This window comes from Pseudophryne corroboree, chromosome 11, assembly GCF_028390025.1.
Source record: "Pseudophryne corroboree isolate aPseCor3 chromosome 11, aPseCor3.hap2, whole genome shotgun sequence".
Classification (NCBI taxonomy): Eukaryota; Metazoa; Chordata; class Amphibia; order Anura; family Myobatrachidae; genus Pseudophryne; species Pseudophryne corroboree.
The window spans coordinates 173,782,468-173,802,648 of record NC_086454.1 but is presented as its reverse complement, the minus strand read 5'-3'; the positions used below and the strand labels follow the sequence as shown (position 1 = coordinate 173,802,648).

The 20,181-nt window shown below is 48.1% G+C and overlaps 1 protein-coding gene across 1 annotated transcript in view; it reads left to right on the top strand.

Annotated features, from left to right (window-relative positions):
* The window catches only part of RNASEH2C (ribonuclease H2 subunit C), a 98,748-nt gene extending 78,956 nt beyond the window's left edge, over nt 1-19,792 (top strand). The window contains exon 5 of the mRNA XM_063945090.1: nt 19,573-19,792. Within this exon, the coding sequence (XP_063801160.1) occupies nt 19,573-19,593 (21 nt within the window). The 3' untranslated portion in view covers nt 19,594-19,792. The remainder of the gene's footprint in view (nt 1-19,572) is intronic.
* Nucleotides 19,793-20,181: the final 389 nt, after the last annotated feature.

Here is a 20,181-nt window from a genome sequence, read left to right as displayed (position 1 = left end):
AGCCCACGGGTGGCTCATCAACTGGAAGAAACCCTTTCTGGTCCCTGCTCAGAGAATGGTGCACCTGGGAGCGCTATTGGACACCCACAACTAACAGTGTTCTTGTCTCCGGAGAGGGTCCTGAAACTTCAGAAAAAGATAAGATGCTTTCTATCTCGCCCACGTGTGTCGATACACTCGGCGATGCAAGTACTAGGCCTCATGGTGTCTGCTTTCGACATGATAGAGTACGGTCAATTTCATTCCCGCCCTCTGCAGAGGTTAATCCTTTCCAAGTGGGACGGCCTGCCTCACCGGTTCAGGTCTCGCATGATCTCCTTGACTGTGGAGGTTCACCTGTCACTTATCTGGTGGCTACAGGACCGATTGAGCAGGGGTTGTCCCTTCTGGATCTCCTGATGACGGATGCCAGTCTGCGGGGTTGGGGAGCGGTGTTGGAGCAACACTTTCTTCAGGGTCTGTGGACCAGGGAGGAATCTCTCCTTCCGATAAACATTCTGGAGTTGCGGGCAGTGTTCAGTGCTCTGAAAGTGGCTCTGCCTCTAGTATAGAACAGGCTTGTTCAAGTACGGTCAGACAACGCCACCACGGTGGCATACATCAACCATCAAGGCGTCACTCGAAGCCACATGGCAATGTTGGAAGTGTCAAAAATCCTTCAATGGACAGAACGCCATCTGCCAGCAATATAGGCAGTGTTCATTCCGGGGGTTCTAGACTGGGAAGCGGACTTCCTCAGTCACCAGGACGTACGCGCTGGAGAGTGGAGTCTTCATCCGGAAGTCTTTCATCTCCTAGTGTACACGTGGGGCCTACCAGATGTAGACCTGATGGTGTCTCGACACAATCATAAGTTCCAATCTTCGGATCAAGGATCCTCAAGCAGCTTTCGTGGCGCACTAGCCACTCCATGGAACTTTCGGCTGCCTTACGTCTTCCCTCCAGTGTCACTCCTGCCCAGGGTTCTGCGGAAGTTCAAGCAAGAAGGAGGAATACTACTTCTAGTCACTCCGGCGTGGCCCAGACTGCATTGGTTCTCAGACCTGCATGGTCTATTGACGGAGAGTCCTCTTCTACTTCAACGACCAGACCTCCTCATAGAGGGCCCTTGTCTCTATCCAGACTTGGCCAGACTGGCTTTGACGGCGTGGCTCTTGAAGCATCACTCCTGAGAGCCAAAGGATTCTCTGAGACGGTCATTCAAACTATGTAGAAAGCCCGTAAGCGGACGTCTGCTTGGATCTATTATAGAGTCTGGAATTCTTACTTCACCTGGTGTGCTGATAACTATGTTGCGTACAGATTCAAAACATCCAGAATCCTGGCTTTCCTGCAACAAGGCCTGGACTTAGGCCTTCGTCTGGCCTCCCTCAAGGTTCACATATCTGCCTTATCGGTGTGGTTTCAGAGAAATTTTTTGTCTATACCTGACATTCATACATGCACTCAGGGTGTGTTACGGATTCAGCCTCCCGATGTCCCTCCTGTGGCTCCATGGGATTTGTCTGTTGTCCTGAATGCCCTGCAAGAGTGTCCATTTGAACCTCTTGAGTCAGTGGACCTTAAATGGCTCACAGCCAAAGTCCTGTTTCTGCTGGCTATTGCCTCAGCTAGAAGGGTGTCGGACTTAGGCGCTTTGTCCTGTCGTCCACCCTTTCTGATACTCCATCGTGACCGGGCAGTTCTGAGAACTCGCCCAGGTTACTTACCTAAAGTGGTGTCACAAGAGATTGTGGTTCCGGCCTTTATCTCTTCAGACTTGACCCCCAAAGAGCAGTCTTTGGATGTGGTAAGGGCTCTCCTTAAATATGTGAAGAGAACTGCCTCTATCAGTAGGTCAGATACCCTGTTTGTACTTTTGGGTTTCCACAAACGTGGCTGGCCTGCGAATAAGCAAACCTTGGCCAGATGGATAGAATGGTGATTGCACAAGCTTATGCGCAGGCTGGACTTCCAGCTCTTGCTGCTATTAAAGCCCATTCTACTCGGTCTGTTGGACCTTCTTGGGCGGGCCGCCGTGGCGCGTCCACAGAACAGTTGTGCAAGGTGGCTACCTGGTGCTCTGTGAACATGTTCATCCGGTTCTGTGCCTTTGATACTTCCGCCTCCCAGGATGCTTCCTTTGGATGCCGGGTTCTTATACCTGCTAAGGCGCGTCCCCTTTCTTGAGGAACTGCTTTAGGACATCACCTGATGTTTCCCCTGTGGAACACAGTGTACCCTGCTGCAGAAAAGGAGAGTTATGGTAGACTTACCATTGTTAACTCTTTCTGCGATGTACTCTGGGTTCCACCCTGACATACCTAGCTTCTATGGGTTTGTATGGCATTAGCCGCTGGTCCCTTCTCCTGTCGTGAGAATGTGGTTCTCTGTGACGAACATCTACCTTCTCTCTTTACCTGCTCCTACATTGGAATGGTTAACGAAACTGAGCTTGCAGTGCCTGGAGGCGGGGTTATAGAGGATGCCCCACAATGCTTCCTGGGACAGCCTAAAGCTTTAGCCTGTTGGTGCCTCTCTGGATCAAGATCCACTCTATACCCGATGTTTTCCTGTGGAACCCAGTGTACCTCGCAGAAAGAGAGTTAACAATGGTAAGTCTACCATAACTATCCTTATTTCAGCAATTCAACTTAAAAGGTGAAACTAATGTATTATATAGATTCATAACATGCGAAGTGAGATATTTCAAGCCTTTATTTGTTATAATTTTGAAGATTGTTGCTTACAGCTTAAGCAAACTCCAAATCCAAAATCTCAGAAAATTAGAATTTCTCTAACGTCCTAGTGGATGCTGGGGACTCCGTAAGGACCATGGGGAATAGACGGGCTCCGCAGTAGACATGGGCACTTTAAGAAAGAATTTAGATTCTGGTGTGCTCTGGCTCCTCCCTCTATGTCCCTCCTCCAGACCTCAGTTTGAATCTGTGCCCGGACGAGCTGGGTGCTGTTTAGTGAGCTCTCCTGAGCTTGCTATAAGAAAGTATTTTGTTAGGTTTTTTTATTTTCAGGGAGCTCTGCTGGCAACAGACTCCCTGCATCGTGGGACTGAGGGGAGAGAAGCAGCCCTACTCTCTGCAGATAGGTCCTGCTTCTTAGGCTACTGGACACCATAAGCTCCAGAGGGATCGTACACAGGATCTCACCCTTTGTCGTCCGATCCCGGAGCCGTGCCGCCGTCCCCCTCGCAAAGCCGGAAGACAGAAGCCGGGTGAAAGAAGCAAGAAGACTTCGAAATCGGCGGCAGAAGACTCCAGTCTTCACTGAGGTAGCGCACAGCACTGCAGCTGTGCGCCATTGCTCCCACACTACACCCACATACTCCGGTCACTGTAAGGGTGCAGGGGGGGGGGGGGGGGGCGCGCCCTGGGCAGCAATTAGAGACTTCTTTGGCAAAAGTTTGCGTATATACAGTTGGGCACTGTATATATGTATGAGCCCCTGCCAAATATTGTACATGAAGGCGGGACAGAAGCCCGCCGTCGAGGGGGCGGGGCTTCTTCCTCAGCACTCACCAGCGCCATGTTTTCTCTAACGTCCTAGTGGATGCTGGGGACTACGTAAGGACCATGGGGAATAGACGGGCTCCGCAGGAGACTGGGCACTCTAAAGAAAGATTAGGTACTATCTGGTGTGCACTGGCTCCTCCCTCTATGCCCCTCCTCCAGACCTCAGTTAGAATCTGTGCCCGGCCAGAGCTGGGTGCTCCTAGTGGGCTCTCCTGAGCTTGCTAGAAAAGAAAGTATTTTGTCAGGTTTTTTATTTTCAGAGAGCTTCTGCTGGCAACAGACTCTCTGCTACGTGGGACTGAGGGGAGAGAAGCAAACCTACTCACTGCAGCTAAGTTGCGCTTCTTAGGCTACTGGACACCATTAGCTCCAGAGGGATCGAACACAGGTAACTAACCTTGATCGTCCGTTCCCGGAGCCGCGCCGCCGTCCCCCTCGCAGAGCCAGAAGTACAGAAGCAGCAGAAGCAAGAAGACATCGAAATCGGCGGCAGAAGACTCCTGTCTTCACTTAAGGTAGCGCACAGCACTGCAGCTGTGCGCCATTACTCCTGCAGCACACCCACACACTCCGGTCACTGTAGGGTGCAGGGCGCAGGGGGGGCGCCCTGGGCAGCAATTAAGATACCTGATGGCAAAAGTATACATATATACAGTCAGGCACTGTCTGTGCGAGCCCCCGCCATTTTTACACATGAGAAGCGGGACAGAAGCCCGCCGCTGAGGGGGCGGGGCCTTCTTCCTCAGCACACCAGCGCCATTTTCTCTTCACAGCTCTGCTGGAAGGACGCTCCCCAGGTTCTCCCCTGCAGTATACAGGTGCAATAGAGGGTAAAAAGAGAGGGGGGGCACATAAATTCAGGCGCAGATATATATATATATATATATATATATATATATATATATATATATATATCCAATAAATACGGCACTCAGAGAAAATATGATGAAAAACTGGATATATTCATTAACGTTTCGTGTTCATTCTGAGGACGGGGCTTGCTGCCCCGAAACGTTAATGAATATATCCAGTTTTTCATCATATTTTCTCTGAGTGCCGTATTTATTGGATGCATATCTTTTTACTTGTTCTGGCACCGGAGACAGCTGCTTTTTGATTTAGAGTGCCGGCTGATTTTGGAAGTGTGTGTGTATGTATATATATATATATATATATATATATATATATATATATATATATATATATATATATATATATATATATATATATATATATATATATATATATATATATCCATATGACCGGCACTCGGCTATAGCAAAGACATCCACCCCGGTGCCATCCGTGGTTGTGAACCGCAAATATGTAGGTTGATCGGCGGCACTCCTGGGGAATTTTCGTAAGGATAAATAATGACAGAGACTGCGCCCTGAATCACCAGTGATTCAGGGCGCAGTCTCTGTCATTATTTATCCTTACGAAAATTCCCCAGGAGTGCCGCCGATCAACCTACATATATATATATATATATATATATATATATATATATATATATATATATATATATATACAGCAGCTACTGGGTAAACACTAAGGTACAGTGTAATCCCTGGGTTATATAGCGCTGGGGTGTGTGCTGGCATACTCTCTCTCTGTCTCCCCAAAAGCCTTTGTGGGGTCCTGTCCTCAGTCAGAGCGTTCCCTGTATGTGTGCGGTGTGTCTGTACGCCTGTGTCGACATGTTTGATGAGGAAGGATACGTGGAGGCAGAACAAGTGCAAACAGATGTGGTGTCGCCCCCGACGGTGCCGACACCTGATTGGATGGATATGTGGAAGGTGTTAAATGATAATGTAAGCTCCTTACATAACAGATTGGATAAAGCTGTAGCCTTGGGACAGTCGGGGTCTCAACCCATGCCTGCTCCCACAGCGCAGAGGCCGTCAGGGTCTCAAAAACGCCCAATATCCCAGTTAGTTGACACAGACGTCGACACGGAATCTGATTCCAGTGTCGATGACGATGATGCAAAGTTGCAGCCTAAAATGACTAAAGCCATCCGCTACATGATTGTGGCAATGAAGGATATATTGCACATATCAGAGGAAAACCCTGTCCCTGACAAGAGGATTTATATGTATGGGGAGAAAAAGCAAGAAGTGGCTTTTCCCCCGTCACATGAATTGAATGAATTATGTGAAAAAGCATGGGATTACCCTGATAGGAAGGTAGTAATTTCCAAGAGATTGCTGATGGCGTATCCTTTCCCGCCAACGGACAGGTTACGCTGGGAATCCTCCCCCAGGGTAGACAAGGCGTTGACACTCTTATCTAAGAAGGTGGCCCTGCCGTCTCAGGATACGGCCGCCCTAAAGGATCCTGCGGATAGAAAGCAGGAAGCTATCCTGAAGTCTGTTTACACACATTCTGGTACGCTGCTGAGGCCAGCAATTGCTTCGGCCTGGATGTGTAGTGCGGTAGCAGCATGGACGGATACTCTGTCTGAGGAGTTAGATACCCTGGACAGGGACTCTGTTCTAATGACCCTGGCACATATCAAGGACGCGGTCCTATATATGCGGGATGCCCAGAGGGACATTTGCCTGCTGGGCTCTAGAGTAAACGCAATGTCCATTTCTGCCAGAAGGGTCTTATGGACTCGGCAATGGACAGGGGATACCGACTCTAAAAAACACATGGAGGTTTTACCCTATAAGGGTGAGGAATTGTTTGGGGACGGTCTCTCAGACCTAGTTTCCACAGCTACGGCTGGGAAGTCAAATTTCTTGCCTTATGTCCCTCCACAGCCTAAGAAAGCACCGTATTACCAAATGCAGTCCTTTCGTTCGCAAAAGAGCAAGAAAGTCAGAGGTGCATCCTTTCTTGCCAGAGGCAGGGGTAGAGGAAAGAGGCTGCACCACGCAGCTAGTTCCCAGGAACAAAAGTCCTCCCGGCTTCCACTAAATCCACCGCATGACGCTGGGGCTCCACAGGCGGAGCCAGGAGCCGTGGGGGGCGCGTCTCCGACAATTCAGCCACCAGTGGGTTCGCTCACGGGTGGATCCTTGGGCTATACAAGTTGTGTCTCAGGGATACAAACTGGAATTCGAGGTGACGCCCCCTCACCGTTACCTAAAATCGGCCTTGCCAGCTTCCCCCATGGAAAGGGAGGTAGTGCTGGCAGCAATTCACAAGTTATACCTCCAGCAGGTGGTTGTAAAGGTTCCTCTCCTTCAACAGGGAAGGGGTTACTATTCCACTATGTTTGTAGTACCGAAACCGGACGGTTCGGTCAGACCCATCTTGAATTTAAAATCCCTGAACATTTATCTGAAGAAATTCAAGTTCAAAATGGAATCGCTCAGAGCGGTCATTGCAAGCCTGGAAGAGGGGGATTTTATGGTGTCTCTGGACATCAAGGATGATTACTTGCATGTCCCCATTTATACACCTCATCAGGAGTACCTCAGATTTGTGGTACAGGACTGTCATTACCAATTCCAGACGTTGCCTTTTGGGCTCTCCACGGCACCGAGAATATTTACGGAGTAATGGCGGAAATGATGGTGCTCCTGAGAAAGCAAGGAGTCACAATTATCCCATACTTGGACGATCTCCTCATAAAGGCGAGGTCCAGAGAGCAGTTGCTGATCAGCGTAGCACACTCTAAGGAAGTGTCGCAACAGCACGGCTGGATTCTGAATATCCCAAAATCGCAGCCGATTCCTACGACGAGTCTGCCCTTTCTGGGCATGATTCTGGACACAGACCAGAAGAAGGTGTTTCTCCCAGCGGAGAAGGCTCAGGAGCTCGTGACTCTAGTCAGAGACCTCTTAAAACCGAAACAGGTGTCGGTGCATCACTGCACGCGAGTCCTGGGAAAGATGGTGGCATCATACGAAGCCATTCCCTTCGGCAGGTTCCATGCGAGGATCTTTCAGTGGGATCTGTTGGACAAGTGGTCCGGATCGCATCTTCAGATGCATCGGCTGATCACCCAGGGCCAGGGTGTCTCTTCTGTGGTGGCTGCAGAGTGCTCACCTTCTCGAGGGCCGCAGGTTCGGCATACAGGACTGGGTCCTGGTGACCACGGATGCGAGCCTCCGAGGATGGGGGGCAGTCACTCAGGGAAGAAACTTCCAAGGGTTGTGGTCAAGTCAGGAGGCTTGTCTGCACATAAATATCCTGGAACTAAGGGCCATATACAACGCCCTGAGTCAAGCGGAGCCTCTGCTTCGCAACCAACCGGTGCTGATTCAGTCAGACAACATCACCGCAGTGGCTCATGTAAACCGCCAGGGCGGCACAAGAAGCAGAGTGGCGATGGCGGAAGCCACCAGGATTCTTCGTTGGGCGGAGAATCACGTGCAAGCACTGTCAGAAGTGTTCATTCCGGGAGTGGACAACTGGGAAGCAGACTTCCTCAGCAGGCACGACCTCCACCCGGGAGAGTGGGGACTTCATCAAGAAGTCTTCACGCAGATTGCAAGTCGGTGGGAACTGCCACAGGTGGACATGATGGCGTCCCGCCTCAACAAAAAGCTAAAAAGGTATTGCGCCAGGTCAAGGGGCCCTCAGGCGATAGCTGTGGACGCACTGGTAACACCTTGGGTGTTCAGATCGGTCTATGTGTTTCCTCCTCTTCCTCTCATACCCAAGGTACTGAGAATCGTAAGGAAAAGAAGAGTGAAAACAATACTCATTGTTCCGGACTGGCCAAGAAGGACTTAGTACCCGGAACTGCAAGAAATGCTCACAGAGGAACCATGGCCTCTGCCTCTCAGACAGGACCTGTTGCAACAGGGGCCCTGTCTGTTCCAAGACTTACCGCGGCTGCGTTTGATGGCATGGCGGTTGAACGCCGAATCCTAGCAGAAAAGGGCATTCCGGATGAAGTTATTCCTACGCTGATAAAGGCTAGGAAGGACGTGACGGCAAAGCATTATCACCGTATATGGCGAAAATATGTTGCTTGGTGTGAGGCCAGGAAGGCCCCTACAGAGGAATTCCAGCCTGGTCGATTCCTGCACTTCCTACAGTCAGGTGTGACTATGGGCCTAAAATTAGGGTCCATAAAGGTCCAGATTTCGGCCCTATCCATCTTCTTTCAAAAAGAACTGGCTTCACTGCCTGAGGTTCAGACGTTTAAGGGAGTGCTGCATATTGAGCCCCCTTTTTTGCCACCAGTGGCACCTTGGGATCTTAACGTGGTGTTGGATTCCCTGAAATCCCACTGGTTTGAGCCACTTAAGACCGTGGAACTAAAGTATCTCACGTGGAAAGTGGTCATGCTGTTGGCTTTGGCTTCAGCTAGGCGTGTGTCAGAATTGGCGGCTTTGTCATGTAAAAGCCCCTATCTGGTTTTCCATATGGACAGGGCAAAATTGCGGACTCGTCCGCAGTTTCTGCCAAAGGTGGTGTCATCTTTTCATTTGAACCAACCTATTGTGGTGCCTGCGGCTACTCGTGACTTGGAGGACTCGAAGTTGCTGGACGTAGTCCGGGCTTTGAAGATTTATGTAACCAGAACGGCTGGAGTCAGGAAGACTGACTCGCTGTTTATCCTGTATGCATCCAACAAGCTGGGTGCTCCTGCTTCAAAGCAAACTATTGCTCGCTGGATCTGTAACACGATTCAGCAGGCTCATTCTGCGGCGGGATTGCCGCAGCCGAAATCAGTGAAAGCCCATTCCACAAGGAAAGTGGGCTCTTCTTGGGCGGCTGCCCGAGGGGTCTCGGCATTACAGCTTTGCCGAGCTGCTACTTGGTCGGGTTCAAACACTTTTGCAAAATTCTACAGGTTTGATACCCTGGTTGAGGAGGACCTTGTGTTTGCCCATTCGGTGCTGCAGAGTCATCCGCACTCTCCCGCCCGTTTGGGAGCTTTGGTATAATCCCCATGGTCCTTACGGAGTCCCCAGCATCCACTAGGACGTTAGAGAAAATAAGAATTTACTCACCGGTAATTCTATTTCTCGTAGTCCCTAGTGGATGCTGGGCGCCCGTCTCAAGTGCGGACTTTCTGCAATACGTGTATATAGTTATTGCTTAACAAAAGGTTATGGTTATGTAGCATCGGTTGAGTGATGCTCAGATGTTGTTCATACTGTTAACTGGGTAAGTTTATCACAAGTTGTACAGTGTGATTGGTGTGGCTGGTATGAGTCTTACCCTGGATTCCAAAATCCTTTCCTTGTAATGTCAGCTCTCCCGGGCACAGTTTCCTTAACTGAGGTCTGGAGGAGGGGCATAGAGGGAGGAGCCAGTGCACACCAGATAGTACTGAATCTTTTTTTAGAGTGCCCAGTCTCCTGCGGAGCCCGTCTATTCCCCATGGTCCTTACGGAGTCCCCAGCATCCACTACGGACTACGAGAAATAGAATTACCGGTGAGTAAATTCTTATTTTTTCTCCACAGCACCGCTGAGAGGAAGCTCCCCAGACTCTCCCCTGCAGTTACACGGTAGAAGAGGGTAAAAAGAGAGGGGGGGCACGTAATTAGGCGCAAAAATCAATATGAACAGCAGCTACTGGGTTAACATTAAGTTACTGTGTTATTCCTGGGTTAATAGCGCTGGGGTGTGTGCTGGCATACTCTCTCTCTGTCTCTCCAAAGGGCCTTATGGGGGAATTGTCTTCAGATGAGCATTCCCTGAGTGTGTGGTGTGTCGGTACGTGTGTGTCGACATGTCTGAGGTAAAAGGCTCCCCTAAGGAGGAGATGGAGCAAATATGTGTGTGAGAGGGTGTCTCCGTCGACAACGCCGACACCTGTTTGGATATGTGTCATTAAGTGCTAAGGTGAATTTAATGCACAAAAGATTAGAGAACAGACAGGAAATCTATCCATGTCTGTCCCTATGTCGCAGAGACCTTCAGAGTCTCTCAATGCTCACTATCCAAAATAATAGACACTGATATCGACACGGAGTCTGACTCCAGTGTCGACTACGATAATGCAAAGTTACAGCCAAAATGGCAGAAAAGTATTCAATATATGATTATTGTAATAAAAGATGATTTGCATATCACTGATGACTCATCTGTCCCTGATACAAGGGTACACATGTTTAAGGGGAAGAAAGCTGAGGTAAATTTCCCTCCTCTCATGATGAAAAAGGGCGGGAATCTCCAGACAAGTGACTGCAGTTTCCCACAAAGAATTCTCAGGGAATATCCTTTCCCCACTAGGGCCAAGGATACGATGGGAATCTTCTCCTAGGGTGTCACGTTTGCCCAAAAGGTAGCCCTGACGTAACAGCTATTCTCAGGGATCCTGCAGATAGCGTGCACATTCTGGTACACTACTCAGACCGGTGATTGTGTCGGCATGGGTTTATAGCGCTGTGGCAGCGTGGACAGGTACCTTATCAGTAGAGATTGAGACCCTAGTATGTGTGTGTGTGTGTGTGTGTGTGTGTGTGTATATGTATATATATATATATATATATATATATATATATGTGTGTGTATGTGTATATATATATATATATATATATATATATATATATATATATATATATATATATATATATATATATATATATATATATATATATATATATATATATAACATGCCCAAAGAGACATGAGTCTACTGGGTCCTAGAGTCAAAGCTATGTCGATTTCTGCTTGACGTGTCCTGTAGAATATGCAATGGACAGATTATGCCAATTTAAGTGGTATATGGAAGGCTGAGGATTGTGTGGAGAAGGGTTCTCGGACCTGGTCTCCACAGGTATAGCTGGTAATTCTGATATTTTGCCTTATATTCCTGCACAGCCTAGGAAAGCACGACCTTATCAAATGCAGCCTTTCGAACAAAGAAACAAGAAAGTCCGAGGTGCGTCCTTTCTTGCCAGAGGAGGGGGCAGAGGAAAGAAGCTGCACAACACAGCTAGTTCCCAGGAACAGAAGTCCTCCGCGGCCTCTACAAAATCCACCGCATGTCGCTGGGGCTCCACAGGCGGAGCTAGGCCTGGTGGGGGCACGCCTTCGTAAGTTCAGCCACAAGTGGGTTCACTCCCTGTTGGATCCCTGGGCAATAGATATTGTGTCTCAGGGATACAAGCTGGACTTTGAGGAGATGCCCCCTCACCGACGGCCCTGCCGGCTTCCCCCCACGAGAGGGAAACAGTGTTAACTGCAATTCACAAATTGTATCTTCAACAGGTGGTGGTCAAGGTTCCCCTCCTTCAACAAGGAGGGGGTTATTATTCGACCATGTTGTAGTCCCGAAACCGGACGGTTCGGTCAGACCCATATTGAATTTAAAATCCCTGAACATATACCTAAAAAGGTTCAAGTTCAAGATGGAATCGCTGAGAGCGGTCATCGCAAGCCTGAAAGGGGGAGATTTTATGGTGACTCTGGACATAAAGGATGCATACCTTCATGTCCCCATTTATCCACCTCATCAGGCGTACCTCAGAATTGCGGTACGGGATTGTCATTACCAATTTCAGACGTTTCCGTTTGGGCTCTCCACGGCCCCGAGAATATTCCCCAAGGTAATGGCGGAAATTATGGTGCTCCTGCGGAAGCAAGGTGTCACTATTATCACGTACTTGGACGATCTCCTCTTAAAAGCGAGATCAAGAGAGCAGTTGCTGAACAGCGTATCACTTTCTCTGGAAGTGTAACGGCAACACGGCTGGATTCTATATATTCCAAAGTCGCAGTTGGTTCCTACAGCTCATCTGCCTCTCCTAGGCATGATCCTAGACACAGACCAGAAAAGGGTTTATCTCCCGATAGAGAGAGCTCAGGAGCTCATTACACTGGTCAGGAATCTATTAAAACCAAAACAGGTGTCAGTGCATCACTGCACTCGAGTCCTGGGAAGGACGGTGGCTTCATACGAGGCCATTCCCTTCGGCAGGTTCCATGCGAGGACCTTCCAATGGGACTTACTGGACAAGTGGTCCGGATCACATCTTCAGGTGCATCGGTTAATCACCCTATCCCCCAGGGCCAGGGTGTCTCTCCTGTGGTGGCTGCAGAGTGCTCACCTTCTCGAAGGTCGCAGATTCAGCATTCAGGACTGGGTCCTGGTGACCACGGATGCAAGCCTCCGAGGGTGGGGGGCAGTCACACAGGGAAGAAATTTCCAACAACATCCTGGAACTAAGGGCCATATATAACGCCCTACGTCAAGCGGAGTCCCTGCTTCGCGACCAACCGGTTCTGGTTCAGTCAGACAACATCACCGCAGTGGCTCATGTAAACCGCCAAGGCGGCACAAGGTGCAGGGTGGCGATGGTAGAAGCCACCAGAATTCTTCGCTGGGCGGAGAATCACGTAAGCGCACTGTCAGCAGTGTTCATTCCGGGAGTGGACAACTGGGAAGCAGACTTCCTCAGCAGGCACGACCTCCACCCGGGAGAGTGGGGACTTCATCAAGAAGTCTTCACGCAGATTGCAAGTCGGTGGGAACTGCCACAGGTGGACATGATGGCGTCCCGCCTCAACAAAAAGCTAAAAAGGTATTGCGCCAGGTCAAGGGGCCCTCAGGCGATAGCTGTGGACGCACTGGTAACACCTTGGGTGTTCAGATCGGTCTATGTGTTTCCTCCTCTTCCTCTCATACCCAAGGTGCTGAGAATCCTAAGAAAAAGAGGAGTGAGAACAATACTCATTGTTCCGGATTGGCCAAGAAGGACTTGGTATCCAGATCTCCAAGAAATGCTCACAGAGGACCCGTGGCCTCTGCCTCTAAGACAGGACTTGTGCAACAGGGGCCCTGTCTGTTCCAAGACTTACCGCGGCTGCGTTTGACGGCATGGCGGTTGAACGCCGGATCCTAGCAGAAAAGGGCATTCCGGATGAGGTCATTCCTACGCTGATAGAGGCTAGGAAGGATGTGACGGCTCGACATTATCACTGTATATGGCGAAAATATGTGGCTTGGTGTGATGCTGGGAATGCCCCTACGGAGGAATTCCAGCTGGGCCGTTTCCTTCACTTCCTACAGTCCGGAGTGACTTTGGGCCTTAAATTGGGTTCCATTAAGGTTGAGATTTCGGCCTTATCCATTTTCTTTCAAAAAGAAATGGCTTCTCTGCCTGAAGTTCAGACGTTTGTAAAGGGAGTGCTGCAGATTCAGCTACCTTTTGTGCCTCCAGTGGCACCTTGGGATCTTAACATGGTGTTGAGTTTCCTGAAATCACACTGGTTTGAACCACTCAAAACGGTGGAAGTGAAATATCTCACGTGGAAGGTGGTCATGCTATTAGCCTTGGCTTCGGCTAGGCGTGTGTCAGAATTGGCGGCTTTGCACATAAAAGCCCTTATCTGGTTTTCCATGCGGATAGAGCAGAATTGCGGACCCGCCCACAATTTCTGCGGAAAGTGGTTTCATCCTTTCATATAAACCAACCTCTTGTGGTGCCTGTGGCTACTACTGACTTGGAGGATTCCGAGTCACTGGATGTGGTCGGGGCTTTGAAGGTTTATGTAGCCAGAACGGCCAAGGTCAGGAAAACAGAATCTTTGTTTATCCTGTATGCTTCCAACAAGCTTGGGGCGCCTGCTTCAAAGCAAACTATTGCTCGCTGGATCTGTAACACGATTCAGCAGGCTCATTCTGCGGCTGGGTTGCCGCTGCCTAAATCAGTTAAGGCCCATTCCACAAGGAAGGTGGGCTCTTCTTGGGCGGCTGCCCGAGGGGTCTCGGCATTACAGCTTTGCCAAGCAGCTACTTGGTCAGGTTCAAACACCTTTGCAAAGTTCTACAAGTTTGATACCCTGGCTGAGGAGGACCTTGTGTTTGCTCATTCGGTGCTGCAGAGTCATCCGCGCACTCCCGCCCGTTTGGGAGCTTTGGTATAATCCCCATGGTCCTTACGGAGTCCCCAGCATCCACTAGGACGTTAGAGAAAATAAGATTTTACTTACCGGTAAATCTATTTCTCGTAGTCCGTAGTGGATGCTGGGCGCTCGTCCCAAGTGCGGACTTCTTCTGCAATACGTGTATATAGTTATTGCCTAAATAAGGGTTATGTTCTAGTTGCATCAGGGTTTATCTGATGCTCTGTGATTGTTCATACTGTTAACTGGGTAAAGTTATCACAAGTTATACGGTGTGATTGGTGTGACTGGTATGAGTCTTACCCTGGATTCCAAAATCCTTTCCTTGTACTGTCAGCTCTTCCAGGCACAGTTTCTCTAACTGAGGTCTGGAGGAGGGACATAGAGGGAGGAGCCAGAGCACACCAGAATCTAAATTCTTTCTTAAAGTGCCCATGTCTCCTGCAGAGCCCGTCTATTCCCCATGGTCCTTACGGAGTCCCCAGCATCCACTACGGACTATGAGAAATAGATTTACCGGTAAGTAAAATCTTATTACATAAACTCAATAAAAAAAGGATTTTAAATACAGAAATGTCAGCCCTCTGAAAAGTATAATCATGCATATGTACTCAGTACTTGGTTTGGGCCCTTTTTGCATGAATTACTGCCTCAATACTGTGTGGCATGGATTCTATCAGCCTGTGGCACTGCTGAGGTGTTATGGAAGACCTGGATGCTTCAATAGCGGCCTTCAGCTCTTCTGCATTGTTCAGTCTCATGTCTCTCATCTTTCTCTTATAAGTAAATGAACTTTTGCATGATGATCTAATTTTCTGAGTTTCACCTGTATAACTAGTGGTTTGGAGGTGCTTTCAAAAGTAGCAGTCATAGGCTGAGTTGGGCTATTTAGTCAATTAGCTAATGACCGCACCCAGTCTGACAAACTACTGTCTAATCTCTCGCCTCTGTAAACTCACTCTTATCCGACATTCACCCCCTCTACTCTGCAGAAGCCACCTTGACTGTTGTCACCAATGACCTCCTTTCTGCTATATTCAAGAGTCACTTCTCTTCTTGTTGACCATCCGGCACTTCTCCACTCATTCTGTTTTAAGCTGGGTACACACAGGACGATATATATCGTCAGTCTATCGAACAGACAATATATTGTTTGTGGATCGGTGTGTTTGTGTGTGTGTGTACAAACAATGTCTGTCAACAACGTCATTCAGACATCACGTCGGCCCTAAAGCACAGACAATGAAGGACATATGTGCAGCTATATCTGTGTATCTCGCTCTATTTATGGCCGACCTCCTAACTGCCTATACACTTGCTGCAGGGACCACCAGTGACTGACATCTCAACTGGGTGGGCAAATTCAAATGATCTCTCAATTGTGATGTCAGCAAAGACACATTGCGGGGTATTCAGTTGTTTAAAAAAAGTCAGTTGGGTGTCTTTTTTCATATCTAATGGACAGGAAAAAAAAGACACCTAAGTGACTTTTCAAACAATTGAATTCCACCCATTGAGTGGCTGATCGGTAAGTGTGTATGCTTACCAGAATCGTCCACTCGATCAGTGCGATGGCGAGTTGCTAGTTATATCTGCTGGTGTGTACCCAGCCAAAGTGACATGGCCCTCTTCTGCCTTAAAACTCGCTTATTCACCCAAGCCAACTGACTGATCCGTTCTTCTCTTTCATCCTTAACCCCTTGTATCTCCCAGTTCCCTCACTCCTAGCCCTTTCCCTTATAGAATGCACAGTTTTGTATCTTTGGTCTTTCTGCACTACGGAAATCTGTAATGCCTCATAAATAAATACCAATAATAAATTATAATAAAAGAAACATGGATGCAGGTATAATTCTTTACCGCTAAGTGGTACAGATGTTTCTGGTATTCAGATCAGCCTCATCTGTTGAATACAGCCAACTTTGTTGTCCTTATATTTGTAAGGGTCTGGCAAAATTGGCTTCAATGGTATAGCTCTTATTCTTAAGTATACAGTCCTTACCATTCCCATTAGTAGGATTATGCCACAGGCACGTGTGATAATATGTAAATATACTGGTATGCTATTTACTGTGCCTTATTTCTTGCTGAAAATGTATTTTGTACTTTGGTTACACGTGGTTAGTGTAGCTGTCTCTAGAGGGGGAATCCAGAGTGTGCTATAGTTTGTGGTGAAGTAACTGGGGCATTAACTATGATTTGGCCTCGTACAGTCTCCATTTACACATTATGAAGTAACCAACAGTTTGGTTGCTAAAAACTGGAACAAACTTTTTTTTTTTTCTTCCCTTTGATTGTATTACTTATATAAGCACAGTAACATAGCAACAGCCACAAAACTTATGAACTGTTGTATATTTAGTTACGCTTATTAACAAACTACATTTTGTTTCTAACATGCAAATACTCTGTGACACAAAGGGTTGTAGATCAACTATCACCATCACTTACTTCAATACTGCTTCAGTAACAGGCTATTGATGGTTCTTAATTTGGAAAGAGCAACTTATCTTAAGTCTCCTGAAGAGATCCAGATTTACACAGGTTCCAATAAGAAGCAACATCTTGCTCAGTCCTCAGCTGCTGGTGGGAGTCCTATTGCTGTCTCCTCTCCATGCACTATTCCTCTTGGTAATCCTCCTCTCTTCAGCTGCCTCCTGTCAGCATTTGGTTTCTCCTTTTCTTTCCCTTCAGGTAACTATGAAGCATCTGTTCTCATTCTGCTACCTCACAATCACTGTTTCCCTCTGTTCTGACCAGTTACCATAGCAACTCATACAGCCAGCGGCTCCAGCCATTGCAGCTGCATCTAAACAATTCTCCACTTCAACATCTCCTATATATTAGCCCAGATCTGTGACTCTGTGCCTGTTAACGCTGGGTGGAGTCAACTGCATCAGCAGGGAGACACACCATGCCCTGTCCCAGCGGCAGAGTCAGGTACAAGATGCCCAGTGACACTACCTACAGTATAGGGAGGTGGGCATGGGCCAACAGCAGCAGGGAGGGGATCACGGGCTATACGGGGGGTACATGGAAGCAGCAGGTGGACGCCCGCCGCACCTCTCCCTGTTAGACACCATTATTGGCACCTTACGCCCACACCCCACACTGGGGACCCCTCCCTCATGCACCCCCATATCACCACCTGCTGCATACAGCCAGTGGGGGGTCATGCTGGGTGGTAGGCGGCGAAGAACATGTTCAGCGGGACAGCGCACGGACCACACACTCACCAATCCCCATTGCTGCTCTGACAAAGCTCCCTCTGACTGCAATCTTGGGTTGCACCATGTTCCTCTCCGGTGAACATGTTCTTCGCCGCCTGGCGGCTGACAGCCAGACTGCAGGGCTGTGGACACGAGTGCCTGATCTGGATTCAAATCACCTGACGCAGGCACACAGTGTGGAGGCATGCCGCCCTTCACAAGGGGCAGACCCAAGTGCAGTGGAACGGGGACAGGACAGGACAATGCTCCCGGCACATTGCTGCAGAGCCGTAGCTCCCTCCCTCTGCAGCCGACTCATTATCTCACGGTATCAGGCAGGGAGTTAACGTACACCAGTACACGCATACAGTATGCTACAGTCACAAAGACGTGAAGCGCACCTCCCACATCAACCACACCTGAGACTCCACCACCCCACCCTCTTCTCCTTCACACACAGGAACACTCCACCCACCCCTCCACCAACATGCACGCACCCTCCCCCGCCCTTTGCACACACACAAGCCCTTCCTCATCCGTGCAAACCCCCCAACCACCCCCAACGCCTCATGAACCCCTAACTCTCACACCACAGCAACAAACACAACCCTCGCACATCCACAATTCCACCGGACAACGCACCCCACTCGCCACGACAACGCACCCTCCTGTGCAACACCCACTGCACCCCAATAGGCCATCCCCCAACCAAGATATCCCCGTAACTGACACCCACCTTCCACAAATACACCACCCCCTGCACCTCAACACAACCTTCCCCATCCGCCTACCCACTCCCCCCAATACACTCTCCCACCCATGGCACCTTCGGACACCCTCCCCCTGGTCCCTCCACCAAGCGCAACACCTCCTGTCCCTCACCCCTAGGCCGCAGTATATACAGTCACCGGCCCCCAACCACCACGGTCTTGCCCGCGTCCAGGGGGGGCGTTGCCCCTTACGACGGTGTGAAGAGCGCAATGAATCACCTAGTACAAAATATCTACCAACTATTATTACATCAATTAACCATTTTTACATTTTTTATTTGAATACCATTGAACGCCAAAACTTTTTTTTTTAGCCCCTTACATTAACACCTAGTTGAAAGGTGCATATATGACTGACAAGGGTTTAATGGGGGATCGTATATTGATTATTGTACAAGATTTAATACAAGTAATGAGTGATCAACTGATACTAAGCAGCCATGAAAGACACTAAAACAATACATTGGGTCCCCATTTATACACAAGTATTTGCCAACACAGGTTCCTAAATAGCTACTCCAACTGAAGTGCTGGTGAGACGCTTGGGGCAGACTGAATTGGATATGAGCTGCCTGCGACAGCTTGTGTTGTGCTCCTGAATGCAGTTTTGGAAGCCTGATTCCTGCTTGCCCCTGCCATAGGCTGCACAGTGAAACCATCTAAGAGAGACATTCTGTAAAGCTGTTGCAGCAGTAGACCTCTGGTAATTGAAGCGGTCTCTTAATCGATTTTACGAACACTAATTTATGCAGTGACACCATATTCTGCTGCATTTTATTTATATATATATAATCAGCCAGTAAATGTGATGCACTGGTGGTACCATATAGGCCTGAAAATTAACTTAAAATAGGATGGCTTAATTGTAAGTTTTAGTGCTAGGTTTAAAATTTCCCAAACTACATCCTATTTCTTATACACTACCAGTACAATATTTCATAAAAGTGCCGTGCAATCTGTCAGTTCTAAAGGCTACATGATTTTTTTGAATTCCATGTGGAATGGGATTGATGATAGGTGAAGGTTAGTTGTTGACTCTAAGGGTAGGATTCAAATTCTTCCCGCCCCCTTCCACACCCTTTGTTGATGGGCGTGGTATCATGAGTTCATGATTTCAGCTCGCTACCACTGCCTAACCCTTTGTGCAGCTACACCTGATTACTATATGCATAATAATGTGGCTCATTTTAGAAAGGAGAAGTGGGCGTGATATATCATTTGAATTTTGCCCTCTGGCTAAGTGAAGGGTATTCTCTGAGGGCACGGCTCTATTGCCCAGTTTTATTTTCTAATCTGATTCTGTCTTGTCTTTCAGGTTCATGCGCCGGTTGACTAGAATTTGACACTTCTGATTGTTACTTGGACCAGTTAGGTTTTTACAGTATATTTTTGGTATTGTCTGTATCACATATTTGCTATAAAACTTCTCCATATCACATTGCTTATATACTACATGATAGATTATATGTGTACAGTAGTTCTGCTTCTCTTTCCAATACAATTTTAATAAACTGAAATAAGATGTAATAATAGAATGGTCTTACTATTATTTCTGCCATGTCTAGGGGAGGCAGTAGTTCCAGTATTCACATATATTTGCCCATTACAATAATTGTGGTAGTGCCATGGAATGAGCACATTCAGTAAATACATGAACAATATGGCCTTTCGACTTTATTTATGCAGTTTTTAGCCACTTTGCTGCTAAGGGACTTTAAACGGGTGTGGAAACTTAGGGTGTGTACACACGGTGAGATATTTTCTTTCGATTTTGACTATATAGTCAAAATCGCAAGAAAAGTTAGTGCAGATCGCAAGGTGAAAGTCACCTTGCGATCCCGATGCGCGGTCCCGCCAGGTCGGCATCGCAAGAAAAGATAGACTGTGCAGGCAAGTCAATCCTTGCTAGATCGGTGTACTATCT